This window comes from Panulirus ornatus, chromosome 58 (genome assembly GCF_036320965.1).
Source record: "Panulirus ornatus isolate Po-2019 chromosome 58, ASM3632096v1, whole genome shotgun sequence".
NCBI classification, from domain to species: domain Eukaryota; kingdom Metazoa; phylum Arthropoda; class Malacostraca; order Decapoda; family Palinuridae; genus Panulirus; species Panulirus ornatus.
In genome coordinates this window covers 22,994,793-23,012,641 of record NC_092281.1, presented here as the reverse complement: position 1 = coordinate 23,012,641, position 17,849 = coordinate 22,994,793, and the positions used below count along the sequence as shown (strand labels likewise).

Here is a 17,849-nt window from a genome sequence, read left to right as displayed (position 1 = left end):
GAAAAAGACTTTGAGTGATCGGGGCCTGAACATGCAGGAGGGTGAAAGGCGTGCAAGGAATAGAGTGAATTGGAACGATGTGGTATACCGGGGTCGACGTGCTGTCAGTGGATTGAACCAGGGCATGTGGAGCGTCTGGGGTAAACCATGGAAAGTTCTGTGGGGCCTGGATGTGGAAAGGGAGCTGTGGTTTCGATGCATTATTACATGACAGCTAGAGACTGAGTGTGAACGAATGGGGCCTTTTTTGGTTTTTCCTAGTGCTACCTCGCACACATGAGGGGGGAGGGAGTTGTTATTCCATGTGTGGCAGGTGGCGATGGGAATGAATAAAGGCAGACAGTATGAATTATGTACATGGGTATATATGTGTGTCTGTGTGTGTATATATATGTATACATTGAGATGTATAGGTATGTATATGTGCTGTGTGTGGACGTGTATGTATATACATGTGTATGTGGGTGGGTTGGGCCATTCTTTTGTCTGTTTCCTTGCGCTACCTCGCTAACGCGGGAGACAGCGACAAAGCAAATAGATATATATAAATAATGATTTTAGGTGGCTGATATTCATCTCATGTGTAGGTAGTGTTTTAGGAAAGAAAGTATGTGAAAAGGTTTACAGGCACTTCAGTGGTGTGACTTTATTTACTCTGGAATCATGGTGAATTTTTGTAGAATTGAAAGACTTATCTTGGAAAATAAATTAAGGCTGGTGGAGCATGATTACAATTTTTTTTTTTCTTTTTTTTTTTGGTATCCTGCTGTAATAGATCAGTTAGTATTCTCAGGGGCTGTGAAGAACAGGGAAATTTGAGATTTCACCGAACATCCGCTAGTGGATGAGATTCACAGTAATATCCATCATTATAGTTGAAGTATATGGTACAAAACCAAATTCATTGTTTTCTGCAGCCAGCACCCACATGGTCAAGAGTGTTTTTGAAATGTGCCTTCATTCATTTGCTGCTTGTAAACAAACCTAATGCCTTATAACTGGATGTATGCATTAATTGGTAACAATTTTATATTTTTTCTAATGATATAGAAGGGTTAGATTTTGACTGCAGTACTAGGGGGAGGTTGGTGAGGTGTTCATAGGTTCTTTTGATTTCCACAATTATTTCACCTACTTTTATGCTAACCCTATGTTTTCTTCATCTTTGTAGTCTGTGCTGCCTTCAGCTCATCATCAGAGGATGATTAAAGTAGTGGTCCCCGTCAAATTACTCCAACCTCAAATACTTATTGACTGAACTTGTGCAATCTCATTATTCTCTCATACCTTAATGGAAAAATTGTTTGATGATAAATGTAAGAAATTTGTTGAGGGAAATAAATCATTTTATTGTATTACACAACAGTAGATGTTAAGAGTGGGAAGGAGAGTGGAACTCGTGTGAGAAATAGTGGGGTTAATCAAGGTAAAATTAGCTGGTATTCTTCAAAAAACTAACTCATGGCTTACGATGACATTTGAAGTTTACCTTATGTTTCCATTTTCATTGACAAAATGTATGAACAAGATAGTCTTGTGCTCTCTCCTGCTTCTGTTTTAAGACTGTACACCTGGTTGGATTTTCTCATGTTTGAATGCGTTCAGAGTTGGTGACGAATTCTTCCAACATTTAGAACAGAATTTGAGGCCACAGACAATTATATTTTTGAAATAACATGAGAGTAAAGTTAATTGTCCATGGCAAGAAGTTAGTTGAAGCTTTTATAGATTTTGTTTGTTTCTAGAAGTTGTCCAGCTATTTCTGTGTTAAGCTTATATTTCCTTGTGGGGTTAAATCTATCAACCAGAAGCAAATTGGTGTATGTGCAGAGAAAAAACAGCATATTTGCAAAGGAAAAAGAATCAAATATGGGTACAAGACATTTTATGAAAATCTTGCTGAAAGAGAATCATATTTTAAGTAATAACCATAAATTATAGAAAATGTTCAGGAAATCATATGAAACAAGATGACCAAATACACCTGAAATCTTCTAATTCAAAGAAATAAGATAAGCTGCTAATGTTTTAGTTTGATTTAGTGGCCATGACTGGGGCATGTTTTGCCTTTGTCATGGCAGTAACTATCAGAAAAATAAAAAGATTACCTTGGTTAATCCTGCCTTTCCATAAGAAATTCTTTTAGATTCCGCATTACTGGCCCAAGAAATTTAACATTTTAGGAGAGTTCTGTGAGCTGTAACAGTTCCATTGATATTATTTTTTTTTTTTTTTTCCGCTGTCTCCCGCGTTTGCGAGGTAGCACAAGGAAACAGACGAAAGAAATGGCCCAACCCACCCCCATACACATGTATATACATACGTCCACACACGCAAATATACATACCTACACAGCTTTCCATGGTTTACCCCAGACGCTTCACATGCCCTGATTCAATCCACTGACAGCATGTCAACCCCAGTATACCACATCGCTCCAATTCACTCTATTCCTTGCCCTCCTTTCACCCTCCTGCATGTTCAGGCCCCGATCACACAAAATCTTTTTCACTCCATCTTTCCACCTCCAATTTGGTCTCCCTCTTCTCCTCGTTCCTTCCACCTCCGACACATATATCCTCTTGGTCAATCTTTCCTCACTCATTCTCTCCATGTGCCCGAACCATTTCAAAACACCCTCTTCTGCTCTCTCAACCACGCTCTTTTTATTTCCACACATCTCTCTTACCCTTACGTTACTTACTCGATCAAACCACCTCACACCACACATTGTCCTCAAACATCTCATTTCCAGCACATCCATCCTCCTGCGCACCACTCTATCCATAGCCCATGCCTCGCAACCATACTACATTGTTGGAACCACTGTTCCTTCAAACATACCCATTTTTGCTTTCCGAGATAATGTTCTCGACTTCCACACATTCTTCAAGGCTCCCAGAATTTTCGCCCCCTCCCCCACCCTATGATCCACTTCTGCTTCCATGGTTCCATCCGCTGCTAGATCCACTCCCAGATATCTAAAACACTTCACTTCCTCCAGTTTTTCTCCATTCAAACTCACCTCCCAGTTGACTTGACCCTCAACCCTATTGTACCTAATAAATTAACCTTGCTCTTATTCACATTTAATCTTAACTTTCTTCTTTCACACACTTTACCAAACTTAGTCACCAGCTTCTGCAGTTTCTCACATGAATCAGCCACCAGCGCTGTATCATCAGCAAACAACAACTGACTCACTTCCCAAGCTCTCTCATCCCCAACAGACTTCATACTTGCCCCTCTTTCCAAAACTCTTGCATTCACCTCCCTAACAACCCCATCCATAAACAAATTAAACAACCATAGAGACATCACACACCCCTGCCGCAAACCTACATTCACTGAGAACCAATCACTTTCCTCTCTTCCTACACGTACACATGCCTTACATCCTCGATAAAAACTTTTCACTGCTTCTAACAACTTGCCTCCCACACCATATATTCTTAATACCTTCCACAGAGCATCTCTATCAACTCTATCATATGCCTTCTCCAGATCCATAAATGCTACATTAGTTCTTTTTGCTATGCCACCAGTACAATATAACTAATTACTGAGCATTAGAAATGAAGGAAAAGAATTGGATTATATATTGTTGAAAACAATGAAAATATTAAAAGAAAAATACAGCACATGAAAATCTAAATCTTCTTAGGGGTAGCATATCTCATTTTAAGTAATATGTTAAAAATATGGTGCAGTTTGGTCTCCTTTTTTAGACCTGTTGTGGTTGTTTGTTTTAAGTATAAATCTTGTGGTCGTTCTCAAATGAAAGGTAATTAATATGTCCCTTTAGATTATATTACACTGTATAATTACATGGAAATTAAATGAAAAGAATAATTTCATTAACTTTCTGATGAGAATAATAAGAAGAGTTTTACTTTTAATGAATATATGAAAGCATCAGGGCTACTAGTGACTATGAACACAAACATTTTAAGATAATGCTAAAGATAAAGTAAATGTCATCCTAAGGGAAAGTTAGATGAGGCTCCCACAGGTTATGCTGTTTTCTTCCTCTGATTTTCATTGTTTTACATTATCTGACCTTACATTTTGCCTCTTCTTCAATGTCTTGCCCAGGTGTAGAATAGAAAAAAGTTAGTTCAAATTACTTTGTAGGGTTCAGTATTGTGGACTGTTGAATTATATGACTTGTCAGTATTTGCAGTATACTTTGATAATAGGCAACCTTAAAATGCTTCATATACCTAGTGAAATTTGACAAATCCCAGTTGTTCATAAGTGATGTGCCTTGTCCCTTTTTTTGCTGTGGGTGGTGCATTTATTATTAAATGAATAAAATGGATATCCCACTGTTTTAACAAATGACTGCATTGATTCTTTTATGAGAATATGTTTTGTAAATCACTTGAATATATTTCTTTTCTTTCTTTTAAACTATTCGCCATTTCCCACGTTAGCGAGGTAGCGTTAGGAACAGAGGACTGGGCCTTTTTTGGAATATCCTCACCTGGCCCCCTCTGTTCCTTCTTTTGGAAAATAAAAAAAAAAAAAAAACGAGAGGGGAGGATTTTCAGGCCCCCGCTCCCTCCCCTTTTAGTCACCTTCTACGACACGCAGGGAATACGTGAGAAGTATTCTTAATCCCCTATCCCTAGGGATAATATATATATATATATATATATATATATATATATATATATATATATATATATATATATATATATATATTTTTTTTTTTTCTTATACTTTGTCGCTGTCTCCCGCGTTCGCGAGATAGCGCAAGGAAACAGACGAAAGAAATGGCCCAACCCCCCCATACACATGTATATACATACGTCCACACACACAAATATACATACCTACACAGCTTTCCATGGTTTACCCCAGACGCTTCACATGCCTTGATTCAATCCACTGACAGCACGTCAACCCTGGTATACCACATCGCTCCAATTCACTCTATTCCTTGCCCTCCTTTCACCCTCCTGCATGTTCAGGCCCCGATCACACAAAATCTTTTTCACTCCATCCTTCCACCTCCAATTTGGTCTCCCTCTTCTCCTTGCTCCCTCCACCTCCGACACATATATCCTCTTGGTCAATCTTTCCTCACTCATCCTCTCCGTGTGCCCAAACCACTTCAAAACACCCTCTTCTGCTCTCTCAACCACGCTCTTTTTATTTCCACACATCTCTCTTACCCTTACGTTACTCACTCAATCAAACCACCTCACACCACACATTGTCCTCAAACATCTCATTTCCAGCACATCCATCCTCCTGCGCACAACTCTATCCATAGCCCACGCCTCGCAACCATACAACATTGTTGGAACCACTATTCCTTCAAACATACCCATTTTTGCTTTCCGAGATAATGTTCTCGATTTCCACACATTCTTCAAGGCCCCCAGAATTTTCGCCCCCTCCCCCACCCTATGATCCACTTCCGCTTCCATGGTTCCATCCGCTGCCAGATCCACTCCCAGATATCTAAAACACTTCACTTCCTCCAGTTTTTCTCCATTCAAACTCACCTCCCAATTGACTTGACCCTCAACCCTACTGTACCTAATAACCTTGCTCTTATTCACATTTACTCTTAACTTTCTTCTTCCACACACTTTACCAAACTCAGTCACCAGCTTCTGCAGTTTCTCACATGAATCAGCCACCAGCGCTGTATCATCAGCGAACAACAACTGACTCACTTCCCAAGCTCTCTCATCCCCAACAGACTTCATACTTGCCCCTCTTTCCAAAACTCTTGCATTTACCTCCCTAACAACCCCATCCATAAACAAATTAAACAACCATGGAGACATCACACACCCCTGCCGCAAACCTACATTCACTGAGAACCAATCACTTTCCTCTCTTCCTACACGTACACATGCCTTACATCCTCGATAAAAACTTTTCACTGCTTCTAACAACTTTCCTCCCACACCATATATTCTTAATACCTTCCACAGAGCATCTCTATCAACTCTATCATATGCCTTCTCCAGATCCATAAATGCTACATACATATCCATTTGCTTTTCTAAGTATTTCTCACATACATTCTTCAAAGCAAACACCTGATCCACACATCCTCTACCACTTCTGAAACCACACTGCTCTTCCCCAATCTGATGCTCTGTACATGCCTTCACCCTCTCAATCAATACCCTCCCATATAATTTACCAGGAATACTCAACAAACTTATACCTCTGTAATTTGAGCACTCACTCTTATCCCCTTTGCCTTTGTACAATGGCACTATGCACGCATTCCGCAAATCCTCAGGCACCTCACCATGAGTCATACATACATCAAATAACCTTACCAACCAGTCAACAATACAGTCACCCCCTTTTTTAATAAATTCCACTGCAGTACCATCCAAACCTGCTGCCTTGCCGGCTTTCATCTTCCGCAAAGCTTTTACTACCTCATCTCTGTTTACCAAATCATTTTCCCTAACCCTCTCACTTTGCACACCACCTCGACCAAAACACCCTATATCTGCCACTCTATCATCAAACACATTCAACAAACCTTCAAAATACTCACTCCATCTCCTTCTCACATCACCACTACTTGTTATCACCTCCCCATTTGCGCCCTTCACTGAAGTTCCCATTTGCTCCCTTGTCTTACGCACTTTATTTACCTCCTTCCAGAACATCTTTTTATTCTCCCTAGAATTTAATGATACTCTCTCACCCCAACTCTCATTTGCCCTTTTTTTCACCTCTTGCACCTTTCTCTTGACCTCCTGTCTCTTTCTTTTATACATCTCCCACTCAATTGCATTTTTTCCCTGCAAAAATCGTCCAAATGCCTCTTTCTTCTCTTTCACTAATACTCTTACTTCTTCATCCCACCACTCACTACCCTTTCTAATCAACCCACCTCCCACTCTTCTCATGCCACAAGCATCTTTTGCGCAATCCATCACTGATTCCCTAAATACATCCCATTCCTCCCCCACTCCCCTTGCTTCCATTGTTCTCACCTTTTTCCATTCTGTACTCAGTCTCTCCTGGTACTTCCTCACACAGGTCTCCTTCCCAAGCTCACTTACTCTCACCACCCTCTTCACCCCAACATTCACTCTTCTTTTCTGAAAACCCATACAAATCTTCACCTTAGCCTCCACAAGATAATGATCAGACATCCCTCCAGTTGCACCTCTCAGCACATTAACATCCAAAAGTCTCTCTTTCGCACGCCTGTCAATTAACACGTAATCCAATAACGCTCTCTGGCCATCTCTCCTACTTACATAAGTATACTTATGTATATCTCGCTTTTTAAACCAGGTATTCCCAGTCATCAGTCCTTCTTCAGCACATAAATCTACAAGCTCTTCACCATTTCCATTTACAACACTGAACACCCCATGTATACCAATTATTCCCTCAACTGCCACATTACTCACCTTTGCATTCAAATCACCCATCACTATAACCCGGTCTCGTGCATCAAAACCACTAACACACTCATTCAGCTGCTCCCAAAACACTTGCCTCTCTTGATCTTTCTTCTCATGCCCAGGTGCATATGCACCAATAATCACCCATCTCTCTCCATCAACTTTTAGTTTTACCCATATTAATCGAGAATTTACTTTCTTACACTCTATCACATACTCCCACAACTCCTGTTTCAGGAGTATTGCTACTCCTTCCCTTGCTCTTGTTCTCTCACTAACCCCTGACTTTACTCCCCAGACATTCCCAAACCACTCTTCCCCTTTACCCTTGAGCTTCGTTTCACTCAGAGCCAAAACATCCAGGTTCCTTTCCTCAAACATACTACCTATCTCTCCTTTTTTGACATCTTGGTTACATCCACACACATTTAGGCACCCCACTCTGAGCCTTCGAGGAGGATGAGCACTCCCCGCGTGACTCCTTCTTCTGTTTCCCATTTTAGAAAGTTAATACAAGGAGGGGAGGATTTCTGGCCCCCCGCTCCCGTCCCCTCTAGTCGCTTTCTACGACACGCGAGGAATACGTGGGAAGTATTCTTTCACCCCTATCCCCAGGGATAATATACATATATATATACATATACACATACATACGCACATATACACACACACACACACATACATATATATACATATGAAAAATGTAAGAAACATTTATAAATATAAATATATATATATATATATATATATATATATATATATATATATATATATATATATATATATATATGGTTGCGAGGCGTGGGCTATGGATAGAGTTGTGCACAGGAGGATGGATGTGCTGGAAATGAGATGTTTGAGGACAATGTGTGGTGTGAGGCGGTTTGATCGAGTAAGTAATGTAAGGGTAAGAGAGATGTGTGGAAATAAAAAGAGCGTGGTTGAGAGAGCAGAAGAGGGTGTTTTGAAATGGTTTGGGCACATGGAGAGAATGAGTGAGGAAAGATTGACCAAGAGGATATATGTGTCGGAGGTGGAGGGAACGAGGAGAAGAGGGAGACCAAATTGGAGGTGGAAAGATGGAGTGAAAAAGATTTTGTGTGATCGGGGCCTGAACATGCAGGAGGGTGAAAGGAGGGCAAGGAATAGAGTGAATTGGAGCGATGTGGTATACCGGGGTTGACGTGCTGTCAGTGGATTGAATCAAGGCATGTGAAGCATCTGGGGTAAACCATGGAAAGCTGTGTAGGTATGTATATTTGCGTGTGTGGACGTATGTATATACATGTGTATGGGGGGGGTTGGGCCATTTCTTTCGTCTGTTTCCTTGCGCTACCTCGCAAACGCGGGAGACAGCGACAAAGCAAAAAAAATATACATATATATATATATATATATATATATATATATATATATATTTTTTTTTTTTTTTTTTTTTATATATATATATATATATGTAAATGGTGAAGAGCTTGTAGATTTATGTGCTGAAAAAGGACTGGTGATTGGGAATACCTGGTTTAAAAAGCGAGATATACATAAGTATACGTATGTAAGTAGGAGAGATGGCCAGAGAGCGTTATTGGATTACGTGTTAATTGACAGGCATGCGAAAGAGAGACTTTTGGATGTTAATGTGCTGAATGGTGCAACTGGAGGGATGTCTGATCATTATCTTGTGGAGGCGAAGGTGAAGATTTGTATGGGTTTTCAGAAAAGAAGAGAGAATGTTGGGGTGAAGAGGGTGGTGAGAGTAAGTGAGCTTGGGAAGGAGACTTGTGTGAGGAAGTACCAGGAGAGACTGAGTACAGAAAGGAAAAAGGTGAGAACAAAGGAGGTAAGGGGAGTGGGGGAGGAATGGGATATATTTAGGGAAGCAGTGATGGCTTGCGCAAAAGATGCTTGTGGCATGAGAAGCGTGGGAGGTGGGTTGATTAGAAAGGGTAGTGAGTAGTGGGATGAAGAAGTAAGATTATTAGTGAAAGAGAAGAGAGAGGTATTTGGACGATTTTTGCAGGGAAAAAATGCAAATGAGTCGGAGATGCATAAAAGAAAGTGACAGGAGGTCAAGAGAAAGGTGCAAGAGGTGAAAAAGAGGGCAAATGAGAGTTGGGGTGAGAGAGTATCATTAAATTTTAGGGATAATAAAAAGATGTTCTGGAATGAGGTAAATAAAGTGTGTAAGACAAGGGAGCAAATGGGAACATCAGTGAAGGGGGCTAATGGGGAGGTGATAACAAGTAGTGGTGATGTGAGAAGGAGATGGAGTGAGTATTTTGAAGGTTTGTTGAATGTGTTAGATGATAGAGTGGCAGATGTAGGGTGTTTTGGTCAAGGTGGTGTGCAAAGTGAGAGGGTTAGGGAAAATGATTTGGTAAACGGAGAAGAGGTAGTAAAAGCTTTGCGGAAGATGAAATCCGGCAAGGCAGCAGGTTTGGATGGTATTGCAGTGGAATTTATTAAAAAAGGGGGTGACTGTATTGTTGACTGGTTGGTAAGGTTATTTGATGTATGTATGATTCATGGTGAGGTGCCTGAGGATTGGCGGAATGGTTGCATAGTGCCATTGTACAAAGGCAAAGGGGATAAGAGTGAGTGCTCAAATTACAGAGGTATAAGTTTGTTGAGTATTTTTGGTAAATCATATGGGAGGGTATTGATTGAGAGGGTGAAGGCACTAAATGTTTCTTCCTTTATTTACCATGTGTACTTGGAAAGATTTTTGTTTTTCATCCTCTCTTTGGATAATAGATGATATCAGTAGAATATGGGGATCATGCTAACTCAGAAATATGCTTTGAAATAATAAAGTTGAGAAGTGCTAACTTTACCCTTTCAGTGACTTAGAATTAAAACTGCATTTCCATTCTGCAGTTTTTAGCTTTTTTCAGTAAAAATAAAAGTACAGATTATTGTAAATGTGAGTGCAGTAAGAAAAAATTATTAAGAAGATTTGGTGTTTGATAAATGAGTAGGAGCAAAATAAAGAGTGAGTTGTGTCTTATGGCAGCCATCAAATGCATCAACGCCATACACTAACATGCCCTGACACCCTCTCTCCTCTACTAGTGTTTATGATGATAATTTGTGATGCCTATTTAGATGTGCTTTTTTAGATGTACACTGTCTTTGCATACATTTTTTCATAAATGATTGCTTTATGATGCCAAAACAAAAATTACTGTTGTAGATATTAAAGGTCTGCTATCACAAAGTGATTTGTTGAGATAGTTGTAGTGATTGAGAGCATGGTTGAAAGCACAGATTGGGGAGGAATACTGTGGATTTAGTTGTGGTAGGGGATGTGTTGATCAGGTGTTACTTTGACAAATGTATGCAAGAAATACTTGGAAGGATTTGTATGAGGTGTTATTGGGTGGTAATTAATTTACTTTGTGAAGTATAAAAAATGCCAGTATTCATAGTAAATTATTTTTTTAGATTGTGCAGACTTTGAGATTTGCATTAGCCCATGTGACAGCTTTTTGGGGTTGTTTGAGATAATCAGACAGTAATAGAATTGAACTCTATAAAGAACTAAAGGCTCTATGTTGAACAGGTAGTGCATTGAACTTATATTTTCTTGAATATTTTGTTGGAGATACTTAGAGATTGAGTGGAGAAAAGAAATATAATAGAGAAAGGAGTAATGATACTCATTATGTCTTTGGAAACATTGCATAAAAGTTTGTCTTGATAAGAAAGAATTTTGATTATGTTGTTAGTGCATTAACCATAATGTATGAATTAAAAATTTAGTTAATCAAATGTTCTTGATGCTCTTTTCTATTATATATGGGTTTAAGGTGAAGAATATTCATAGAATTATTTATCTTCCTTGAATGCAAAACGTTTCTGTCTATGCTGTAAGTGATGTAATTCAGTCTTTTTTTTTCTCATAGCTAAACACTTGGAGTGGGAGCATCGAGATAGGTGTGACAGTGTGCAATCCAGATGTCATTGATATTCCAATAACTGCCACAGACTTACGTGGAGGAACATGGGTGAGTTACCATTGATTACCCTTTGTTTATATTCACCATAACTATGATTTTGTCCAGTTTTGGGTTGAAATTATTTTTAACACTAAATCATATTATCTGCTTAATCATACTCATAATTGAGTAGGACGTAGAGTATTTGGAATCATTATAAACACCAGTGATTACTAATAATGAGCTTCATGTTATCATTCTTTTGGTATAAGTATGTATGAATAGCATTCTTCCCCTTTGACCCTGTACCAAGTTCTTTTAACTCTTGCCTCCCATAACCAACAACTGTTATTAGTCTCTTCCCACTGAATACTCCTTTAAACCCTTTGTAGAATGACATCAATTTATGTGCTGAGGACCAGTAGACTGTGAAATATATTTTAGTCTGTAATTTGTTCCTTAGTTTTAAAATGGATTAATGTGGTATGGGGCATGGAAAGTTGCCAGACATCATTATCATCTCATATAAGACCAGCTGTCATCTATCAGATTCTAGAATTGCATTCAAGTTCGTAGGTAAGAAGATATTTAACAAACTGTTTGCATAAACGTAAGGCCAAAACTATTGTATGTTCCTCAAGTTTGGTTATTACACCTAAGATGCACAAAGAGCCCAGAGGAGAGCAACAAAGAAGGCTCCAGAATTAAGAGAGCTGATTTGCAGGGAAAGGCTACAGACCATGAATTTGCTCACCATGGAAGAGAGAAGAGTTAGAGGTGACCTAACCACAAAGTTTAAATTTTTTAAACTGATGACATAGACAGTGACCAGTTCTTTAATAGATGTAGGGATAGCATAACCAAAGGGCATAACAATTAAGTTGAGCAGGAAACTTAAGAAAGAAGTGGAAAAGTACCTCTGTAGTATAAGAGTGTTAGATGAATGTAATTACCAACAGCATGGTTAGTGCTGACAGCATTTATAAAGTTGTATGACGGTGCCTCACATGTTTATAACACCCTACTTTTTCAGTAGAAATATATGATTACGAATAGGTCATATAAACCACTCCAATACCAACAGCCATCCCTGCTTCACATATCTGCAGCCTATACTCATGGATCCCCCATCCCTCAGTAAATATGACGATGAAACACATTTATGAGTGGATCAGGATGGTAGAAAATCACAGGACTGACCTGGAATTTTACTCTCTTATGTTTTGGCATAGGTGTAGTAGAGCAGGAGTATTGCAGAAGGAAGAAGATTGCAAGATGTTTGAATCAGAGAGGATTTCTGTAGGATTGCATGGACAAGCAAGTATTAACGAGATTGGCCCCCAGACAAATGTGAAATGAGGATAAATTGATTAGTGAAAGTGCAAGAGTTTATCTAGGAAAAGGATGTGCTAACCTGACAAACAAATTTTATGAATTGATGTATTGTGAAAGTTATGTTCTATCACCTCACCATTTGCCTGTGGCTAGAAAGAGAAAATATTGAACAAAAAGAAAGATTATGATACAATCTAAAATACCTGTGTGAAAAGAGTGTATGGAAGGATAATGGGAGAGTGGATTTAAACCTATTAATAAAGCAAACAACAGTAATAGAAACACAAGCCCTGTTGCTCAGTTTGAAATTCTGTAGTAGAATGAGCAGAGAAAGTTATACAGTGTGTATTATGCAGAACTATAGGTGGAATAAAAGTAATGTGAACAAAGGGTTCAAACAAGGCATCTTGTGTCATATAGCCATAGCTTGTAAACATTTTGCAGTACCAAAGAACTGCTTAGAAGCTTTGAATGATTTAGGTGAATTCCAGGAGGTGATTATAACTCAAGGATGTAAGGTAGTTGTGATAAATACAAGTGACTGTTTGAATAAAATGGTGGACCTAGTAAATGATGCATTGACTTAAATCAGCAGGATATGCAGAAAGTGAGGTGAAGAAATTCAAAAATAAGGTAAGAAAAGTGCTAAACATGTCAGAAAGTGGAAGATAGTTAATAAACTTTCTAGAGGAGGACCCATTGCCCACCAAGAATGAAAGCTCCCCAAAATTCACAAACATAATATGCCAATGACATGTATAACCTCTGGAATGGGAACAAACCACACAGGCCAATCCACTCTCACTGATGCTTGGATCAATAAATAACATTTAAAGCTCAGATGATTTTAGAGTAAGGATAAGGGATGTTAATTTCAATGGGAGGAAGTTAGCAAGGTTTGAGGTTAAAATATTATTCTCAAACATTCCAATAGAAGGAGCAGTACAATCAGTGAGAAGAGCAATATAAAATGTTGAGGATGGTTATCTACCAGTAACGAAGGAGGACTACGTAAGGTTGGATCCTTTATGTGTAAGGTTTGGTGCTCTCACATATGAAAGTAAGGAATACAGGCAGCACAGAGAGGCCATGGGGTCACTGCTTATTGCCATGATGGCCTGCTTCCATGTGGAAACCCTGGCTGTGTGGAATAATGGGAAAAGATGTGTCTTGGTACAGATATGTTGACATCGTACTGGTAGTGTTTCTGAATAGCACAAACTTGGAGAATAAGATTGCTTGATTTGGATGAACACACACAGTTTACTGTGGAAAAGGAGGAAAGTGAAAGAATTCCTTTTCTAGACGTAGTTGCTTGATGTGGATGAACACACACAGTTTACTGTGGAAAAGGAGGAAAGTGAAAGAATTCGTTTTCTAGACATAGTGATCAGGTCAGAGTGCTAAGGTTAGTGTTTATAGGAAGTCAGCCAACAGACATGGCTTTGTCCACTACTTCTCTGCATATAGTGAGAGAACCAAGATTAGATTCTTCTTAAGATTTGTGTGGATATGCAGCCAAGAATTTTTGGATGATGATTTTAGATGTATCACAGATTTGTTGAAGTTACTTTATCCTAAAGATTTGATTCCCAAACTGATGAGAATATTGATCTGAGTATCAAGATGTGAACTTACAGGAGAAACAGTGTGAAGAAGGAGTACATAACATTTCCATATTCAAGAGGACCCCATATTTTGGATAGATTGTTACAGAAAGTGGGGTTGAATATTGCAAATTCATCTGGTCTTCAGGAGTAAAGATTGATTATATAAGAACAGCAAAACAGACTAGATACTGTCTATGAACAGAGTGTAGTGTATGAGATGCCTGGTGGTCGATGTTCTGTTTTTATTAATGGGTTGGTATGTGGCTTCCAGAAGAGGCTGTATGAACTTAGAGTGGATGTACATCTGCAGTGAACCTCCAACTTGCTTGTCCTACACATAGATGAATGTGAACACTAGCGGAAATGGCAAGAAGCTAAGACAATCCACAAAGGCTTGGATAATGGAGGGAGAAAAGTAGTATATAATTACAAATAAGGCATTAGATTGTTGTGAAGGATTAATCTGCTTGTCAAAACTCGTGAGAAAATTGTTGGTGGTGTCATCAACGAAGGCAGAGCCAGCAGTTGACACCAGCCAATCAGTCCTGATCTACTAATTTGTCAGTATAGATTCAAAAACATTAACCCCAAAATGACTGAACAATCTATAAACAACTGCCATCTCAGCCTAGTTTTAGATATATCTCCACCATACATACATCCATCTGAAACTAAACTCTCTAAGTATGTACATGTTATTCTTTCTTGTTTGTATTGTTGGCTCCACCCATCTCTCCAGCATTACAAACACAGATTCAAGATATTACTAGACGCTCCATGCCCAAGATGCACCTTCCACATTAAAGGCATAGAACATTTATCCCTCATTTGTCCTGTACTCATCCAACAAAAGCACACACATCACCTCTCTGTTTGTCCTGTGGTCCCACCTGGTGGACATGGCTAGCTTCTTAAGGGCTGCAGGAGCCCCATGTAAGGGGATCTTGGGGATGGAGGTAAGGTATGGCTCCTGACAACTTAAGGTTACCATAGAAACTTATCTGGCATGCTTCTAAAAGCACTAAGTTGAAAAAGAAAAGGGAGGAGGCATTTCCACACAGAAGCAGCATGCTTTTGAAAGCCACTTCCACATGAAATAGGTTAGGGAATGCTTACAAGGATGACCTTTTGACAAACACCTTTATTCTAAGACGCCTGTGTTTAGATCTGCTTGTTTTTCCTTGTGTGACTTCAGGTATGCTACCGTCAAAAGAGGATGGGTCAGAGCAAGGACCAAACTTTTCATGAAGGATAGGTCATGTTTTAGATTTTTCCAGATGTTTCTCAACAAGTCATTCTTCCTTTTTGTTGGTGTTCTCTCAGATGATCATACAGCTTGTCTGTTGGTGAAAGTGGTAAGTTTTGAAGGATGAAAACAGTTTTCTTACTGTTGGCAGTCTTGTGAGCATCTGTAAGAATTTTTCTTTCCTTCCACATTTTTATTTACAAAAAAAGAATCTTGACAAGAACAGGCTTTAGGCACAGACTTCAGTAGATAGTGAATGGTGATGTAGTTCGGTTGCTGTGTTAGCTCAATTCCTGGTTATGATATCACAGACCTTGGGTTGCTGGATGGTTATTGGTCACTTTGAATGAGAATCTGCCCCTTGATGATTATTATAGTGGCTGACAGTGATAAACTCTTGCAGATATACCCAATTTTGTGGTGTGAAACAGTGTTCAAGCACCCAGTGAACTAGTGTTGTCTCAGATGCTCATAGTGCACTGCCTTTGGTAAATACATTACTGTTTTCCCTCAACCTACATTTTTATGTAGGAGACTATAGAGATATAGTTGATGTAGCCACTAACTCTTATCACAATTATGTAACAAATTTTGTAGGTTGAAGTATTAAAGTTGTAAAGGAGGTATAGAAAAAGAGGTAAAAAATGAGTCACAGGTTTACTGATGACAAAAGGTGCTTGTGTCATATTTCAGTCTTGGCTGATTCATAGTGTTTTAGAAACAAAATCTTGGTCACTGTGCTAGTGTATGATTCCTTTACTAGATTGTTTTATTTATCTGTTTCTGTCTAGTTGATAGAATAAGATACTTTTACAGGGTATGATTAACAAAACTATGCAATATCTTTCAGATAATGTTAGGTCAAGGAGTGTTAAGGGATGGTCGCTCCCTGCACGAAGCATATGGCTGTGACCTAGACAAGCTGGTGGAGGGAGATAGAGTTGGAGTCATGAGAACATCACAGGTGAGAAAACTTTGTTTGATTGTAGAAAAGGTGATTAGATATTGATATGAATATATGATTTATGGGAGGCCTCCTTTCTCTTTGTTTATGGTTTCCTTTTAGTGTTTCTCTTGATGCTTTGTCAGTGCCTTGATGCTTTCTATTGTAGCTTTTTTCTCTTTAGTATTCTCCCTTGTTATTTCAGATAGTGTCATTAGTATTTTCTCTGCCAATAACTGCCTTTCCTGCTTACTTTTTTTCTCTCATTATTTAGGTGTCCTGTATTTTTTATCTGTTTTTATTTTGTACATTGGTGTCCATCCATTTGTTTTTACTTCGTGATGATGTTCTTATTCGTGTGACTCGCAGAAGAATGAATTGAAATTTCTGAAGCATTGTAGAAGTAGTAATTTTTTTTTTGCTCCTCTTAGTAATTCACTGGACGACCAGTTATGGGTGAGTTTTAAGTAGATAGACCCCAGGGATTTCTTTTATTCATTAGTTTTGTAGAAACTGTGAGTTAGCAATGATTATTTGATTCATGTTAATCCTTCACTGAGAAGTTCTTTGTTATTGTTATAGGATGAATGAAATGCTCCTGTGTTGTATGGTTGTTTTTCTGTCATTGGAGAGAAAAAGGGAATCTGTGTGTATAGCAATTACAGATGTATGGTGCTCCATATAATTATTCGTGTGACTCGCAGAAGAATGAATTGAAATTTCTGAAGCATTGTAGAAGTAGTAATTTTTTTTTTGCTCCTCTTAGTAATTCACTGGACGACCAGTTATGGGTGAGTTTTAAGTAGATAGACCCCAGGGATTTCTTTTATTCATTAGTTTTGTAGAAACTGTGAGTTAGCAATGATTATTTGATTCATGTTAATCCTTCACTGAGAAGTTCTTTGTTATTGTTATAGGATGAATGAAATGCTCCTGTGTTGTATGGTTGTTTTTCTGTCATTGGAGAGAAAAAGGGAATCTGTGTGTATAGCAATTACAGATGTATGGTGCTCCATATAATCCCACTGTTGACTGTTTAGCCATCTGATATACATATGATCTGAGTTCCTTGGTTCCTTACAAGGTAGCATCATTGCTCTCCTATCACCTTCCTGCATGTTTAGGCCCAGATTGCTCAGTCTTGTTCACTCCATCCTTCCATCTCCAGTTTGGTTCCCCTGTTCTCCTTTCTTCCAGTTCTGATACATATCCTCTTTGTCAATCTTTGCTCATTCATTCTCTTTATATGTCCAAACCATTTCAGTACACCCTCTTCAGTTTTCTCATCCACACACTTTTTGGTAACTCTCTTCCCTTGTACCCGTTCATTACTTACTCATTCAAACCACCTCACACCATATGTTGTCCTCAGGCATT

At 38.8% G+C, this 17,849-nt stretch overlaps 1 protein-coding gene across 3 annotated transcripts in view; it reads left to right on the top strand.

Annotated features, from left to right (window-relative positions):
• Nucleotides 1–17,849, top strand: part of Neurl4 (neuralized E3 ubiquitin protein ligase 4) — a 508,598-nt gene that overhangs the window by 285,151 nt on the left and 205,598 nt on the right. For all 3 annotated transcript variants that reach the window (XM_071695559.1, XM_071695560.1, XM_071695561.1), the window contains exons 2-3: nt 11,306–11,407; nt 16,380–16,493. In XM_071695559.1, coding sequence (XP_071551660.1) covers nt 11,306–11,407; nt 16,380–16,493 — 216 coding nt within the window. The remainder of the gene's footprint in view (nt 1–11,305; nt 11,408–16,379; nt 16,494–17,849) is intronic.